General features: G+C 49.4%; 1 protein-coding gene and 1 long non-coding RNA gene across 10 annotated transcripts; one reads left to right on the plus strand and one right to left on the minus strand.

Moving 5' to 3' along the window:
• The first annotated feature begins 1,141 nt into the window (after positions 1–1,141).
• On the plus strand, positions 1,142–15,330 carry HSP90AB1 (heat shock protein 90 alpha family class B member 1). 9 transcript variants are annotated; one of them, XM_081518967.1, is made up of 12 exons: positions 1,142–1,512; positions 11,055–11,201; positions 11,513–11,723; positions 11,826–11,975; positions 12,119–12,252; positions 12,367–12,675; positions 13,057–13,222; positions 13,436–13,626; positions 13,732–13,879; positions 14,004–14,272; positions 14,529–14,862; positions 14,956–15,330. In XM_081518967.1, the coding sequence occupies exons 2-12, from the start codon at positions 11,055–11,057 to the stop codon at positions 15,063–15,065; spliced, it is 2,169 nt and encodes a 722-aa protein (XP_081375093.1). In that variant the 5' UTR covers positions 1,142–1,512; the 3' UTR covers positions 15,066–15,330. The 9 variants fall into 9 exon arrangements, with proteins under 9 accessions (XP_081375093.1, XP_081375091.1, XP_081375097.1 ...); XM_081518965.1 differs by having other exon boundaries at positions 11,513–11,719; positions 11,816–11,975; XM_081518971.1 differs by having other exon boundaries at positions 11,513–11,719; positions 11,816–11,975; positions 12,367–12,669.
• Positions 5,243–8,794, minus strand: LOC145516937 (uncharacterized). Its single transcript, XR_014061868.1, has 2 exons — positions 8,507–8,794; positions 5,243–7,463 (listed from the first exon to the last, which is right to left on the minus strand). It is a non-coding gene; the product is annotated as an uncharacterized LOC145516937 (long non-coding RNA).
• Positions 15,331–15,464: the final 134 nt, after the last annotated feature.

Here is a 15,464-nt window from a genome sequence, read left to right on the forward strand (position 1 = left end):
CATCATCCTTAAAAACAGTGAACCGTTGGGTATAACTGATGAATTGGAATATACCTGTTTGTAGTCTTTGGAGTGAAGATGGGAAGAGTAGGGTGAGGGGTAGGATGATGGAGGCAGGTGCTTGACAGGACCCCCACCTCCCACCCCGCATCATTGGGAAAATTGTTCTCAGGATGTAAAATTCTTGACAGTGGATCAAAATGGATGTGAGCAGAGAAGTGCAGAGACACCTTAAAGAAATAGCCGGGTTCTGGCCAGCAGGCCCTGCCTGAAACCCAAGTCTTGACACACACAGGAAGAGTGGCAGTCTGAAGGAGGGACGCCAGGCTGCCAGGGAGGTCCGTCTGGTTCCTGGGGCAAGCTGGGAGGGAGGATGGAGGTGGGCAGAGCCCACGTTTCCCCACAACCCACCAGGAGCCTGTGTCCCAGCTGGGTTCCTCCCACTCATCTCCACCTGACCCGGCTTCCTGCGTGGGTGCCGTCGGGAGAGTCCCACCAGAGTCCCACAGCCTTGGCGGTCGGGGTGATCCCTGCCAGTGAGCCCACTGGGGTTCTGGCTCCAGGCAACAGGGCAAATGCTAAATGAGTCAGCAGGACCACACAAGAGCAGGGGCTTCTGCTCAGGACAGCTACTGCCTCCCAGGAACATTCTACAGGTTGGGGACGTGGTTCAGATTCAGAGACGAGGATTCCATCTTGGGCCTGCCAAGTACCATCTATGTCATCCATCCTCTGTGACCCAGATTCTTGTTCTTTAAACGGGGTGACGTGTATGGACTTGCTAAGGGAATTAAGCGAGTCTGCGAGAAAGCCTGGGTGCGGATGCGAGCCCTAGAGATAGAGGTGCCAAGGGTCATTAGGACGACCTCTGCCTGGTGGGCTCCCTGCCCCCATCTAAGGGACCCGCGGCTCCTCCCTCCACGCTGTTCAGGCCCCTCCGCTGCACCTTCAGCCCTGGAAAGCCTCGAGAACCAGACCTCATTTCCTTCACCCCAGCCAAGTGCGAACGGGCACTCGGGTCCCTGCCTCGCGCGCGACAGCCGAGAACCGCAAGGCAGGGACGCGAAAGAGGAGAGCATGCGTCCTTCTCAGCCCCGCCCCGCGGCGGGGGCTGCGAGAGCGACGTCACCGTGCAGCGCGCGCCCCCTCGCGGGAGCGCGGCCTGCATCCGCGCAGCCCTTCTTCGCTTCTGGCCCCTGCCAATTGGGGAGGGGGGGCAGACTTCACTGCCCCTTAAGTCCAGGTGACCTTGAGCCAAGCGCTTTTCATCTCACAGCCTCTCATCTGTAAAGCAGGGGTAATAATATTTGCCTACCCTACCTCTCCCGGTTGTGAAACTCCACGGAGTTAATGAATAACGCTCACCTGCGGCTCCTCTTACATATATTGACTCCAACGAACGCCTAATAATCCTACGGAGGGCTGACGATGGCCATGCCTGTTTTCGTCCACAAAACCGAGGCTGGAAAGGTCAACGGATGGGAAAACATTTTCTAAACTTCAAAGCACCAGGTAAGTTTAAGTCTCTGTTTCTCTGTGTCTCTCAGCCCTCATCTCACACACACACACACAAATACACACGTTTCTAGGTAGTGAAGGGTGTGGGGAAAGGTCCATAGCCTCACGTGATAGGGTGGCACCATCACCTGCCTCCCTGCCTCCAGAACCTTCCAGAGAGGCATCTTCTGACATCCCAGGGATTCTAAGCCTCCTAGGACCCCGAATTCCCATGACATCCTTCCTGGGTGAAACCAGCAAGGTCCTTCCTGCTGTGTAGCCTCAGCCCCTCCTGTTGGTGAGTTCCTCAGCCCCCACCACTACCACGGCCCTACCCGTCTCTTACCTGGGGCAGGTGGGCCAGGCAAGCCTGGAGTCCTGTGAATGACCTGGAAATCCAGGCAGCTGAGACCTGCACGCTGAGCAGTGACTCATGCCTGGGGCAGGACCGGTGTCGGGCAGCACAGTTAAGCAGGTCAGGGTTGTTTGTGGTGTCACCTGCCCCTTACCCCTTTCCCTGACTATAATCTGCTCTGAGCTGAGCCGGTTTGGGGTTACGTTTTCCCTTCTCAGTCAGAGGAGACCCAGAACACTGAACAACGCCCAGGACAAAAAGGGGTGCCTGGTGGGTGTCAAGGCAGGAGGAGGACAGACATTTTGGGGCTGGGCTGATCACAGCGGGTAGGCAGGACTCAGTCACACCCCCGGGCCACATATAACTATGCCCTTAGAGAGTCAAGACACTGATATTGAATATTGATGAGAAAGTTACCAAAGATGTGCCCCATTTACAATTCCTGAATGGCTTAGACCACAATTTCTGGCTTTTGCACCCCACTCTCCTGAGATATTTCATTCTTGCCCCTGACTTCAGCCATCAGCCTTTGCCTCCTGAATGTCTCTCTTTGATGCCCCACAATCCTGAAACAGACTTCTAGACCCCTCCAACCCAGAGTAGTCCTCCTCCCCTCAGCCCCCATTTCTTTTATTTTTTTTAAATTTAATTGGAGGCTAATTACTTTACAATATTGTGGTGGTTTTTGCCATACATTCACACGGATCAGCCATGGGTGTACATGTGTTCCCCATCCTGACCCTCCCTCCCACCTCCCTCCCCATCCCCATTTCTTTTTTTTGATTATTTTTTATTTTTATGCACTTACTTAGCTGCACCAGGTCTTCGTTGCAGCACGCGGGATCTTTAGCTGCAGCATGTAGGATCTTTCTAGTTGTGGCATGCAGGATCTAGGTCCCCGACCAGGGATAGAACCTGGGCCCTGCATTGGGAGCACAGAGAAGTGCCTCAGCCCCCACTTCCATTACCCTACCTCAGAAAAGCATGCGCCCTGCCTCTGCCCCACCCCTGTGTGAGCTCCCCACCTTCAGCCTCTCCCTTCTCCAAGCTATGTCCCAAGGAGTCTCCAAGTGGGTGTTTTGTTTGGAACAACACAATTAACTGGCTTGATTTAGTAGGTTTAACGTATTTAGACTTATCCAACAGCTAGGCAATAGATACTTTTTCTCAAGCACACATGGAGGGTTTATAAATATTAACCACATCCTAGATTACAAAGAAAGTCTCAAATACAAAAGTTCAGCACCATACACACTGTATATTGTCAACATAATGAAAAGATAATATAAAACAACTGAACATTTTAAGCACTTTCAAATGGATCAATAAAGGTACTATAAGGGTAATCAAAATCCTTTAAACTGAGTTAAAAATACTATATATTGAAATATGTGGGATATAGCTAAAATAGTACTTGAGAAGAAACTTATAGTCTTAAATCCTTATATCTGAAAAGGGGAAAGGCTGAAATTTAATATGCTAAGGATTAAAGTTAAGAAAATAGAAAAAGAACAACAGACTTGACCCCCTGAAAATATAAGTCATGAGAAAAAGTTTAGCAGAAATTCAATAAAGGAATAAAGTAAAAAAATTAAAGAATTAAGCAGAAAAATTATGTAAATAAAATAGATAAGTCCCTGGTGAAACTGATTATTATAAAAAAGGAAAAGACATGAAAAACAATTGGAGGACTAAAAAAAGGGGACATACTTGAGACAGAACAGAGATTTAAAAGTTAGTCAAGGAAATAGAATGCATTATCTTTAAAACTTTCAAGAAACATTCAGAAAAATTATTAAACAAAATTCACTCAAGGAGTAAGTAGTAGAAAACTTGAATGCACTTATACCATGAAAAAATTTGAGTTTCTAATTACAATGTTTTCTTAAAAAAATTTTTTTATTTTATCTATTATTTATTTATTTGGCTGTACCAGGTCTTAGTTGCAGCACAGCACATGAGGATCTAGTTTCCTGACCAAGGATCCAACCCAGGGCCCCCTTCATTGGGAGCATAGAGTCTTAGCCACTGGACCACCAGGGAGGTCCCTAAAATCTCTTCATATACAATAGAAACAACAGGCAGTTTTATAGATGAGTTCTACAAAACTTAAGTAGATAATCTCAGTGTAACATTAGTAAGTCTATTAATGAATCAAAAAATCAACAGATAAAGGAAATTTTTTAAAAAGTATTTTCAATAGATGCCAAAAAAAGTTTGATACCTATTCAATTTAAGATGTATCACAAGTGGGGCACAGAGACAGTAAATATGCTCAATGATGAAGAGTTCCTTTTCTGATCAGAAAGGAGACAGGGATGCCCAGAATCACTGTTTTCACACATCATTTTTCTGCAGGTCCTAGCTGGTGCAGTGTAACAAGAAATAAGACACACAAGGGTTAGAAAGGCAAAAACCAAAATATCATTGTTCTCAGATGATAGCTAGGGTTGTACTAGAAAACAACAAAAGACTGACGGACAGATAAAGAATTAGTAAGATAGCTTACCAAGTTGTGGGATCAATACACAACAATCAATTGCTTTTCAGGTTCTCCGGGAAACAGAAAATGAACACAAATTTCTGTTTGCCACTGCATCAAAACATATGAACAATCAAATGAGCAAATGCTGTGCGAGACATGTCCCAGCAGAACATGGAAACTGAGGCAAAGAGATGGAGCGCTGGTCAGCCATGCAGACCTGCTCATCTGTCCCAACATATCTTAATGTCAGGTCCATTGGCCCAGGAGGATGTCAGCTCAGGAATTCAGAGATGTAAACCTGGTGGAACCAGGAAGACCAAAACTGATAGGGCATACCTGGCAGGCTCTGAACTTGGGGGGCTGTGTGTTCTGGGGGTTAAGGATCCAGAGCTATGTGCATGCTGAGTCGCTTTAGTCGTGTGTGACTCTGTGTGACCCTATGGACTGCAGCCTGCCAGGCTCCTCTGTCCATGGGATTCTCCAGACAAGAACACGAGTGGGTTGCTCATCCCCTCCTCGAGGGGATCTTCCTCACCCGGGGATCGAACTCACGTCTATTACATCTCCATCTTTATACATTCTCTGATGTCCTGATGCCTGCAGTTGTTTGATTCATCCATTGCCCTGTATCTAAACTCCCCTCAGTGGCCCCCTGACCCCCATGAACGATCAGCGGCACTTCCTAACTAGGAGTCCCAGACTGAGCAGCAGCAGGAAGCCTCTACCCAGGCTGAATCTGTGCACCCTGCAAGACCCTACTTCGCTTTAGTTAGATCGGGGGTCTGCAGCGCTTTTCTGTAAAAGGTGAGAGGGTAAATATTTTAGACTTTGCAACCTATATGGTCTCTGTCTCAACTATCAGCTCCCTCATTAAAGTGTGAAACAAGCCAAAGACAACATGAAAACAGAAAAAGTAAAGCTGTGTTTCAGTAAAACTTTATGGATACAAATTAAAATTTCATCTACTTTAAAAAAATATTTTACTTGGCTGCACCAGGTCTTAGGTGCAGCATATGGGATCTAGTTCCCTGACCATCGATGGAACCCAGGCCCCCTGCTTTGGGAGTGCAGAGTCTTAGCCACTGGACCACCAGGAAAGTCCTCACATACTTTTCACATGCCAAAATACTGTCTTTCCTTTGATTGTTTTCAACCATTCAGTTCAGTTCAGTTGCTCAGTCGTGTCCGACTCTTTGCAACCCCATGAATTGCAGTACGCCAGGCCTCTCTGTCCATCATCAACTCCCAGAGTCTACCCAAACCCATGTCCATCAAGTCAGTGATGCCATCCAACCATCTCATCCTCTGTCGTCCCCTTCTCCTCCTGCCCCCAATCCTACCCAGCATTAGGGTCTTTTCCAATGAGTCAACTCTTCGCATGAGGTGGCCAAAGTATTGGAGTTTCAGCTTCAACATCAGTCCTTCCAATGAACACCCAGGATTGATCTCCTTTAGGGTGGATTGATTGGATCTCCTTGCAGTCCAAGGGACTCTTAAGAGTCTTCTCCAACACCACAGTTCAAAAGCATCAATTCTGCGGCGCTCAGCTTTCTTCACCGTCCAACTCTCACATCCATACATGACCACTGGAAAAACCATAGCCTTGACCAGATGGACTTTTGTTGGCAAAGTAATGTCTCTGCTTTTAAATATGCTATCTAGGTTGGCCATAACCTTCCTTCCAAGGAGTAAGTGTCTTTTAATTTCATGGCTGCAATCACCATCAGCAGTGATTTTGGAGCCCCCCAAAATAAAGTCTGACACTGTTTCCACTGTTTCCCCATCTATTTCCCATGGAGTGATGGGACCAGATGCCATGATCTTAGTTTTCTGAACGTTGAGCTTTAAGCCAACTTTTTCACTCTCCTCCTTCACCTTCATCAAGAGGCTCTTTAGTTCTTCTTCACTTTCTGCCATAAGGGTGGTGTCATCCGCATATCTGAGGTTATTGATGTTTCTCCCGGCAATCTTGATTCCAGCTTGTGTTTCTTCCAGCCCAGCGTTTCTCATGATGTACTCTGCATATAAGTTAAATAAGCAGGGTGACAATATACAGCCTTGACGTACTCCTTTTCCTATTTGGCACCAGTCTGTTGTTCCATGTCCAGTTCTAACTGTTGCTTCCTGACCTGCATACAGGTTTCTCAAGAGAACAACGTAAAAACCATTCTTATTCACAGGCCATACAAAAGCAAGGGATAAGCCCACTGACTGAGGGCCACAGTCTGTCAGTCCTTGCTTCATCTGGCAGCCCTCCAGGCAGCAGAAGGTGAGGCTGGGTCTTTGAGGCCTAGGTGGGAATAAAGGGTATCCTGGGAACATCAAGGATTGCAAATACTGCTGAGAATGGACTGCTGGGGATCCAGGGGGGTCAAGTTATCTTTAACAGTCTTCAGTGGCTTCCCTGACTCTAAGTTAAGGTCAGAACTACTTAGCATGGCATTATGACCCTGTGTGACCTGACTCCTGCCTGCCGGGCCACTTTCAGTGACCCCTGCCTCCCTGGGCTTCCCTGGTGGCTCAGATGGTAAAGCATCTGCCTGCAACAGAGGAGACCAGGGTTCGATCCCTGGGTCGGGAAGATCCCCTGGAGAAGGAAATGGCAACCCACTCCAGTATTCTTGCTTGGAAAATTCCATGGACTGAGGAGCCTGGCGGGCTACAGTCCATGAGGTCGCAAATAGTCGGACACGACTGAGAGACTTCACTTTCTTTCACTTTGCCTCCCTTGAGGGTTCCTGGTCCCTCTGTCAGGGCTGTGCCTTCCCCATGCTTTCCCTTTGCTGGGGGTAGACCTGTGCTGGCCACCTTCCGCAGGCTGAACTGGGAGACTGAGGTTTCTCCCCTGCTTCTAGCTGCTCTGATTCACAGCTGGTCTGCTGCAGCTCCCCCCAGTAGGCTGAGGGCTTCTTGTTTCTGCATCTCTGCCTGGTCAGGCAAGGCTTACAGTGGGGCTTAGTGAGTATCAATGAGCTGGAGAGGTCATCCTGGGACGCTTCCAGAAGAGAAATCAGAATTTTTGCGCTGGTGTTGAGACTTGAGATTTTCCCATTAGGACCCCCTGAGGAATTTTTGGTCCCGACACTGGTCCACAGAAGTGATTCTTGTTCTGCTTCCGGCTTGAGTCTAGGAAGGGAAACAGCATACTGGACTTCTGCAGCAGGGAGCACGGGAGTTGGTCGAGCAAAGGCTCTGAGCTGACCCACCCAGGGGTACTCACTAAAGCCTTCCTCTCCCACTTTCTAGGTGTGCAGCCTCACTCCCACCCCTTCACAGGACTGTGAACCACTGTGAATGCTCGTGTGAACGAGGGAGCAGGTGTTTAATTAACTAACCCCTTCTGTGCATAGGGAGGGTAGGTGCACTGGGGTGGGGAGTGATGCTCCTGGTTTGACATTTCCATCAGGAACAGAGCAGCCTAGCAGCAGCGCCCATGCCCCTTCCCACACTCACTGACTTCTCCCAGCCACAGGCTTCTCCCAGACCATAATGCAGAGAAGTAGAAGTCTATGGAGAGATGAAATTGAGGTAATGGGGGCGGAGCCGTTGAGGTCTGGAGTGTGGGCCAAGGAGAAGGGAAGCAAGGGCCCTTCTTTGTTCCCTGGAACTCAACACATGAACAAAGAAAACGTGAAAGAATGAGACTGGGCACCAGGGCTGCTGCGGGAGGTCAGCGGGTGGGTGGGTGGGGAACCTCTCCCCAGGATGCCAGGGACCGACAAAGCAGGCCACGAAGGGAGTTGCTGGACATCCACAAGGTCACAACGTAGGGAGGGACCATTCTCTCCTGGAGGGTATCTGCGTGAAGGAGGCTTCAGAGGTAAGGCCTTGGAAAAGCAAGGCCAGCTCACCAGCTGGACGGCACGCAAACGGGGCAGACAGCAGAGGAGGCCGTCCCTCTGGCACTCCCTGGGCAGGCCCGTGGCCTTGAGGCTCCGGCGCCACACCCGAAGGGGAACGATTCGGTTCGGGCCCCTGGAGCGGACCACACTCTGACCAGCGTCCTCATGCTGCCTCCAAGAACTCCTGCCACCCCGCAGGAGTCCTTGGAGACCCGACTTTTCCCGTATCTAGGCAGCTGCAGGAGGAGAGGAGAGGGTAGGAAAAAAAAAGAAAAAGGAAGCCAGATTGAGAAATAACTCGATATGCAAGTCTCTGCGCTCCCTCACCTGCAGAAGCTGGGGGGTGGGGAGTGGGGGCGGTCCGTTGGGTAAGCGACCCCATCCCCAGTTTCTGCTCTCTGAAGGCAGCGCCCTCAGAGCCGCCCCATCGGCCGGTGTGCTGTGTGATCGATGGGGGGAGAAGTGAGGTCATCCCCGCTCCACCCTACCCCGGACGCAGTGCCGGGCTAGCTGGGCCTGGCGGGTAGGGTAGAGGTTCCCCTCTGCAGTTTCCTGGAGGAAATGCGATGAGGGTATAGCCCACTTGGCCCCCAGGCTGCCAGCAGTGCGGTCGCCGGGCGGAGCCGCCGCAGAAGGCGGGGCCGCCGCAGAAGGCGGGGCGGGGCGGGGCCTCGAGGGAAGGGGCGGGGCAGGGCCGCCCTGGCCGGTCTGGAAGCTGCTGGAAGTGTCGCAGCACCGCCGCCCTGGCTCCTTCCGCCGCGTGTGCAGGCAAAGAGTCCCCTCGCCGGCCGGAGCCAGCGCCCGACCCGCAGCCGGAGCCACGCCCCGCGGCGAAACGGCGGCCCGCCCCTGGAGAGCCTGTATCCCGGGCATGCCCACGAAGTGGGGCCTCTTTAATTCCGCAACGCCCGCGGAAAAGACCCCTTTCCCGTATCAGGCCGTTGGAGTATGTGTAGGGCAGCTTCTAATGAGGAGGTCGAGCCTCGGAGCGTAGTGGGGAGTGGGTGACCCCTCTTTAGGCTTGGACCTTAGTCCCGTGGCTGGGACTCTCGGGAGTGGAGACGCCTGCCCTGCAGGATTTTACAGAGGTCAGTGGGCAATCCTCGCCTCTAGGTCCACCGCTTATGTTATATGAGCATTCCCAACATCTGTTTCGGATGCTGTCCTGTTTTTGGAGAGCGGAGACGGGCTGTGAATAGGGGTAAATACGTGCGCTCTCCGGGCCGGCTGAGCCCGGCGGTTCCCGCCTTTCATGGCCCCCTCCCCTATTTTGGACCGTGACGTCAAGGTGGGAGGGCGGGCGGCAGCAGGTGCGCGGCCGACAGGCATCCTCCTTTAAGGCGGAGGGATCCGGAGGCGGGCAGCTGAGCTGTGCTTCGCCATATATAAGGTGATTGGGGGCACACAGCCGTTCTCTTGAGTCACCCCAGCGCAGCCTTCTTGCGGCGAGCGAACCTGAGGCGGCCATTGCCCGCTCGGTGTTTCCTAGTACCTGTGATTCTTATCCTTGAAGGTAAGGCTCCGGTCTCATCTGGGCTTTTCAGGTTAGCTTGTTCTTTCGCGTTGCTTTCGGCCCACGCGTCCTTTCCGAGACCTACATCTTGTGTTGGGGCGGCTTCTGGCATAACGCTCTCATTTCTTCTCTTGTGGGGGGTGGGTGGGAGCGAGCTCTTGAGTTTAGACTCTTTTTTTGTGCTTGGCGGCGGGGCTGCTTTTCAGCAGCTATTAAGCGTTGTTTTGTGGGGCCGCAGAAGGGGGCGGGGGGGAGGTAGGCACTGCACGTGGAGGCCGCGCCGGCCCGGGACGCTGCCATGTTTGCCTCTCCACTTCCGGACGCGGCTACGGGGCGCCAGAGGGTCCCCGAGCGGGTCGGGTGGGCGCGCAAGCTGTGACTCAGCATAGGCTGGTCCTGACCAGGTTTTGTCACTTGTTCTATTGGACGCAATTTTTTTTTTTTAAGTCCTTTCGTTCGGGGCTTTTCCGTGAGGGTCTGCGACAAGCTCCGTTTTCGGTCGCCGGCGGCGTATGGTGCTTCCTGCATCCTTCCAGATCTTTCCTACAGTCTCGGTGGAGGAGGGGCTGGCGAACGGAGGAGGCAGGCTCTGGGATTCGTGGGCACGGCCTTTCCCCCGCCCCTCTCCGAGAGCTGAGATTGTTCTGGAAGCTTCTGGAGCCCGGCGCCCCGCCCTGCTGCCCGGATGCTAGGGCGAAGGGAGGCTGCGCGGTGGCGCCCCCTCCTCGTGTGGTTCTGGTCGACGCATGTCCAGCCGTGACGAGAGTCGGCCCTGCAGACTTAAGGCCACCATCTTAGTGTTTGGTTTGGTCTTGAGCCTCAGTCACGTGTGCTGTGGGGTCACGATGGAGCCCTTGCTTTATCAGTTCTTTGTCTTAATAGCACACCTGGATGGGCATCTCTCCAATCTCGAGTTAGCTGTCCCTATTATGGGAGGCAGCAGTATCACATTATCTTCTTGGAGTTAACCTAATGGGAGGGCAGTTTTAAATCATTGCCCTTTATTGTGAAACTAGTTACCTTGAAGGTGGAGCTATGGTCAGTAATCTGCATATTTAAATATGTGTGAATTTATCTCGCGTTCAGGATAGCTGGGTTGGAGTGCCTAACAAATTAACTAGATTGTGCTAATCTATGAATCACTTAACAGCAGTTTGGCTTCAAAATACCTTGCAAGAAACATTAACGCAATTTGTTCAATGTGTTAGGCGCGCCCCACTCCCCATTGTTTCTAAGGGTGCTGCCTGAAATTGATACAGGAGAGGATTTTCCAATCTTAGTACCTTTGAATCGAGTCTCTTCATGTGTATTGTGGCTGAGGGTGAACTCGAGGAGTCTTCAGTTCTTGCCTTTTTATTTTAGATGCCGGAGGAAGTGCACCATGGAGAGGAGGAGGTGGAGACATTTGCCTTCCAGGCAGAAATTGCCCAACTCATGTCTCTTATTATCAACACCTTCTATTCCAACAAGGAAATTTTTCTTCGGGAGTTGATCAGTAATGCTTCTGATGTGAGTGCCCCGAATGTCTTCATTGACATTGTTTTTTTGTTTTTCAAGTACTCTTAAGAGAGGGAAAGTGGGGGTGGTTTGGCATTTTGTGGTGTTTACTGATAAAGGGGATATAAACTTAACTGACGTTCCAAAAAGTATTGCCTTGCTCTCTGGATAGATAGGGTACTGTAACCCAGTGGATGTCGTTCTCAACCTCCCAAGTTAAAGGAATAATCAGAATTAGGGTATTTGGGGAACTTAAAAAACTTTCTTTGGGGTGAGATGGGTTTTGAGGAAGCAGAATTGTAAAACTAATTTTGTACTTTCAGGCCTTGGACAAGATTCGCTATGAGAGCCTGACAGACCCTTCCAAGTTGGACAGTGGTAAAGAGCTGAAAATTGACATCATCCCGAACCCTCAGGAGCGTACTCTGACTCTGGTAGACACTGGCATTGGCATGACCAAAGCTGATCTTGTAAATAATTTGGGAACCATTGCCAAGTCTGGCACTAAAGCATTTATGGAGGCTCTTCAGGTATGTGGTTAGTTAGGCACACCCCATTTATATTATTGGTGTTTGCTTTGCCATTTCTTTGAAACTTGAGTTTGACTTTTTTAAACTTTTTGGCAGGCTGGTGCAGACATCTCCATGATTGGGCAATTTGGTGTGGGCTTCTACTCTGCCTACCTAGTGGCAGAGAAAGTGGTTGTGATTACAAAGCATAATGACGATGAACAGTATGCTTGGGAGTCTTCTGCTGGGGGTTCCTTCACTGTCCGTGCTGACCATGGTAAGTTGGCTTTCCTGTTAAGGTGTCTGGGTTAGAATTCTGAGGAAACAGTAATGAAGATCTTGAGCATTGTGTGTGTAAAGCAGTTATAATTCTGCGTTTATTTAGTTTCTTATACTCCGTTCTGATTGATTTTTTTCTAGGTGAGCCTATTGGCCGTGGTACCAAAGTGATTCTCCACCTGAAGGAAGACCAGACAGAGTACTTGGAAGAGAGACGGGTTAAAGAAGTGGTGAAGAAGCACTCCCAGTTCATAGGCTATCCCATCACACTTTATGTGAGTATGGATTAGTAACTCAAGTGCAGGTAACTGCTGCTTAGAGAATTACATGGACTTTGGAGTTTTTTTTGCCTTTTTATACTCTGAAATTGTCATCTTTGATACTTGCAGCTGGAGAAAGAACGTGAGAAGGAAATCAGTGATGATGAGGCCGAAGAAGAGAAAGGTGAGAAAGAAGAGGAAGATAAAGATGATGAAGAGAAGCCTAAGATTGAAGATGTGGGCTCAGATGAGGAGGATGATAGTGGCAAAGATAAGAAAAAGAAGACAAAGAAGATAAAGGAGAAGTACATTGATCAGGAAGAACTGAACAAGACCAAGCCTATTTGGACCAGAAACCCTGATGACATCACCCAGGAGGAATATGGAGAGTTCTACAAGAGTCTTACCAATGACTGGGAAGATCACTTGGCAGTGAAGGTAAGAAGTCTTGCTTGTTGGCTCAATAGGAGGAGCTGATACGGACAAATGGAACTTACCCAACTGGTTGGTAGCTGGAAACTGTGAATGCTATGAGTTCATTTGCTAATGGATCCTTCCAGGGTGGAGAAATGACATCTTCCCAGTGACCTCACTGTCTCTGGCGGCTTTACCCACCTGGAGTCCTGATATGACCATTTCCTCACTGACCGAAAGATTATACAGTGCTTGTACCATGTTAGATTAATTTAGGGCATTAGGGCTTAAATTTTCGCTACAGGGATAGGAAGATTTTTGTTTCAAATCATTGGACATTTTGGTATTGGGACAAAAAGCCACTGTTTTGAAATATATGGTTGGCTTATCTTGGATTTCTTTCAGCACTTCTCTGTAGAAGGTCAATTGGAATTCAGAGCACTGCTGTTCATCCCCCGTCGGGCTCCTTTTGACCTCTTCGAGAACAAAAAGAAAAAGAACAACATCAAACTGTATGTCCGCCGTGTGTTCATCATGGACAGCTGTGATGAGTTGATTCCAGAATATCTCAGTGAGTATCTTTTTGACCTAATGTAGTTCGCTTCAGCATTCTCAGGGGGACTGTAGTCTTTATCTTAGATTAAGGATCCTCTGCAACCTAATAAGTGAAGGTTCGGTGAGAAAATTGGTCCTTCTGTTGAATTCAGATTACCCTGTATACCTTTTATCTTTATCCCCACCACTCCTGTATCTTTAAAAACCCAGCTTCCATATTTGATTCCAGACTTCATCCGTGGGGTGGTTGACTCGGAAGACCTTCCCCTGAACATCTCCCGAGAAATGCTCCAGCAGAGCAAAATCTTGAAGGTTATTCGTAAGAACATTGTTAAGAAGTGCCTTGAGCTCTTCTCTGAGCTAGCAGAAGACAAGGAGAACTATAAGAAATTCTATGAGGCGTTCTCTAAAAACCTGAAGGTAAGCAGCAAGTACTTGCTTAATAATTATAATGGATTTTTTTCCATTCACTTAAGAGGATAAGTTCTTTTCTAACAAAATGACTGTTTTTCTCCACCCATAAAGCTTGGAATCCATGAGGATTCCACTAACCGGCGACGCCTTTCTGAGCTACTGCGCTATCACACATCCCAGTCTGGAGACGAGATGACCTCTCTCTCAGAGTATGTGTCTCGCATGAAGGAGACCCAGAAGTCCATCTATTACATCACCGGTGCGTTGGAACCTGGGTCTGATCAAAGCCTTTTTTTAGAGGTGTGGGGAGAACACTCACGGGTCCTGGGGAACTGGCAGGATGAGGCATTTTGGCCCTTGAGTCACACTGAGTAATCCTACAGGTGAGAGCAAAGAGCAGGTTGCCAACTCTGCGTTTGTGGAGCGCGTGCGGAAGCGGGGCTTTGAGGTGGTGTACATGACGGAGCCCATTGATGAGTACTGTGTGCAGCAGCTCAAGGAGTTTGATGGCAAGAGTCTGGTCTCCGTGACCAAGGAGGGCCTGGAACTGCCTGAGGATGAGGAGGAGAAGAAGAAGATGGAGGAGAGCAAGGCCAAGTTTGAGAACCTCTGCAAACTCATGAAAGAGATCTTGGATAAGAAAGTGGAGAAGGTAAGCCGTTAGGAAGCTAAGTTATCTTGGAAGAGATGCCGTCAGAGTGGTTTCCTTCCATCTTTGGCTGCTACACAGTTGTGGTTTAGACAGCCTAATTTGTTTAGTGCCATCCTACTTTTTGTTCTCTTAAGGTTGGTACTTCTGTAGAACTTACCAAAGATGACGAATCTTTTCCTAGAAGAGTCGAGATAACCATCTTTGCCTTGAGGTGGTAATTGGATTCAATATAACGAGTGTTTGTGACTACCCTCAGGTGACGATCTCCAACAGGCTCGTGTCTTCCCCCTGCTGCATCGTGACAAGCACCTACGGCTGGACAGCCAACATGGAGCGTATCATGAAAGCCCAGGCCCTTCGGGACAACTCGACCATGGGCTACATGATGGCCAAAAAGCACCTGGAGATCAATCCTGACCACCCCATCGTGGAGACCCTGCGGCAGAAAGCAGAGGCAGACAAAAACGACAAGGCTGTCAAGGACCTGGTGGTGCTGCTGTTTGAAACTGCACTGCTCTCCTCTGGCTTCTCGCTTGAGGATCCCCAGACACACTCCAACCGCATCTACCGCATGATAAAGCTTGGCCTGGGTGAGTACTCTTGTTCTCTCAAGTAGCAAGGTGTGTCAGGCACTTTTGAAGGCTTTTGGGGGATATCTGAAGTGGTTTCTTTCCTGCTCTTAGGCATTGATGAAGATGAGGTGACGGCAGAGGAGCCCAGTGCTGCTGTTCCTGATGAGATTCCTCCCCTTGAGGGTGACGAGGACGCCTCTCGCATGGAAGAAGTAGATTAGGAGTTTCTACCTGCAGACTGCTCCCTCTGTATAGCATCCCCATGGCTCCCGCAGCAGCAGCCCCAGTGGCCCTGGCCCATGTGGTTCCCTCTGCTGATGTCTAGTGGTTTTATTTCTGTCCTTCTAAAGCAGGATACATGGGCCTAAAGCCCTATCCCTCTCCACGTTTGACAAGGGGATTGAATGTCGTGTGTTGTGTTTTTTTTGTTTATTTTGTTCTGAAATTAAAGTATTGAAAATAAAGAAAATGCAGGTTTTTTACACAGTTCTGCTCTCGTAGATTTAAGTATATATAGTGCTGCCTTTGGAGTTATCCTATATGTATCCCTTTACAATTCTTAACCTGCTATCATACTGAGTGTAGATAACATGGTACATAAAGTCAAAGTTGCTCAGCCA

Source organism: Giraffa tippelskirchi, chromosome 8 (genome assembly GCF_054371585.1).
Source record: "Giraffa tippelskirchi isolate mGirTip1 chromosome 8, T2T-mGirTip1v1.2.pri, whole genome shotgun sequence".
NCBI lineage: Eukaryota > Metazoa > Chordata > Mammalia > Artiodactyla > Giraffidae > Giraffa > Giraffa tippelskirchi.

Coding starts and splice junctions, on each gene's coding strand:
- HSP90AB1 (XM_081518961.1), top strand. CDS start 11,055: ATGCCGGAGGAAGTGCACCATGGAGAGGAGGAGGTGGAGACATTTGCC. Junction 14,273..14,528: donor TGGATAAGAAAGTGGAGAAG/GTAAGCCGTTAG, acceptor GACTACCCTCAG/GTGACGATCTCCAACAGGCT. Junction 14,863..14,955: donor CATGATAAAGCTTGGCCTGG/GTGAGTACTCTT, acceptor TCCTGCTCTTAG/GCATTGATGAAGATGAGGTG.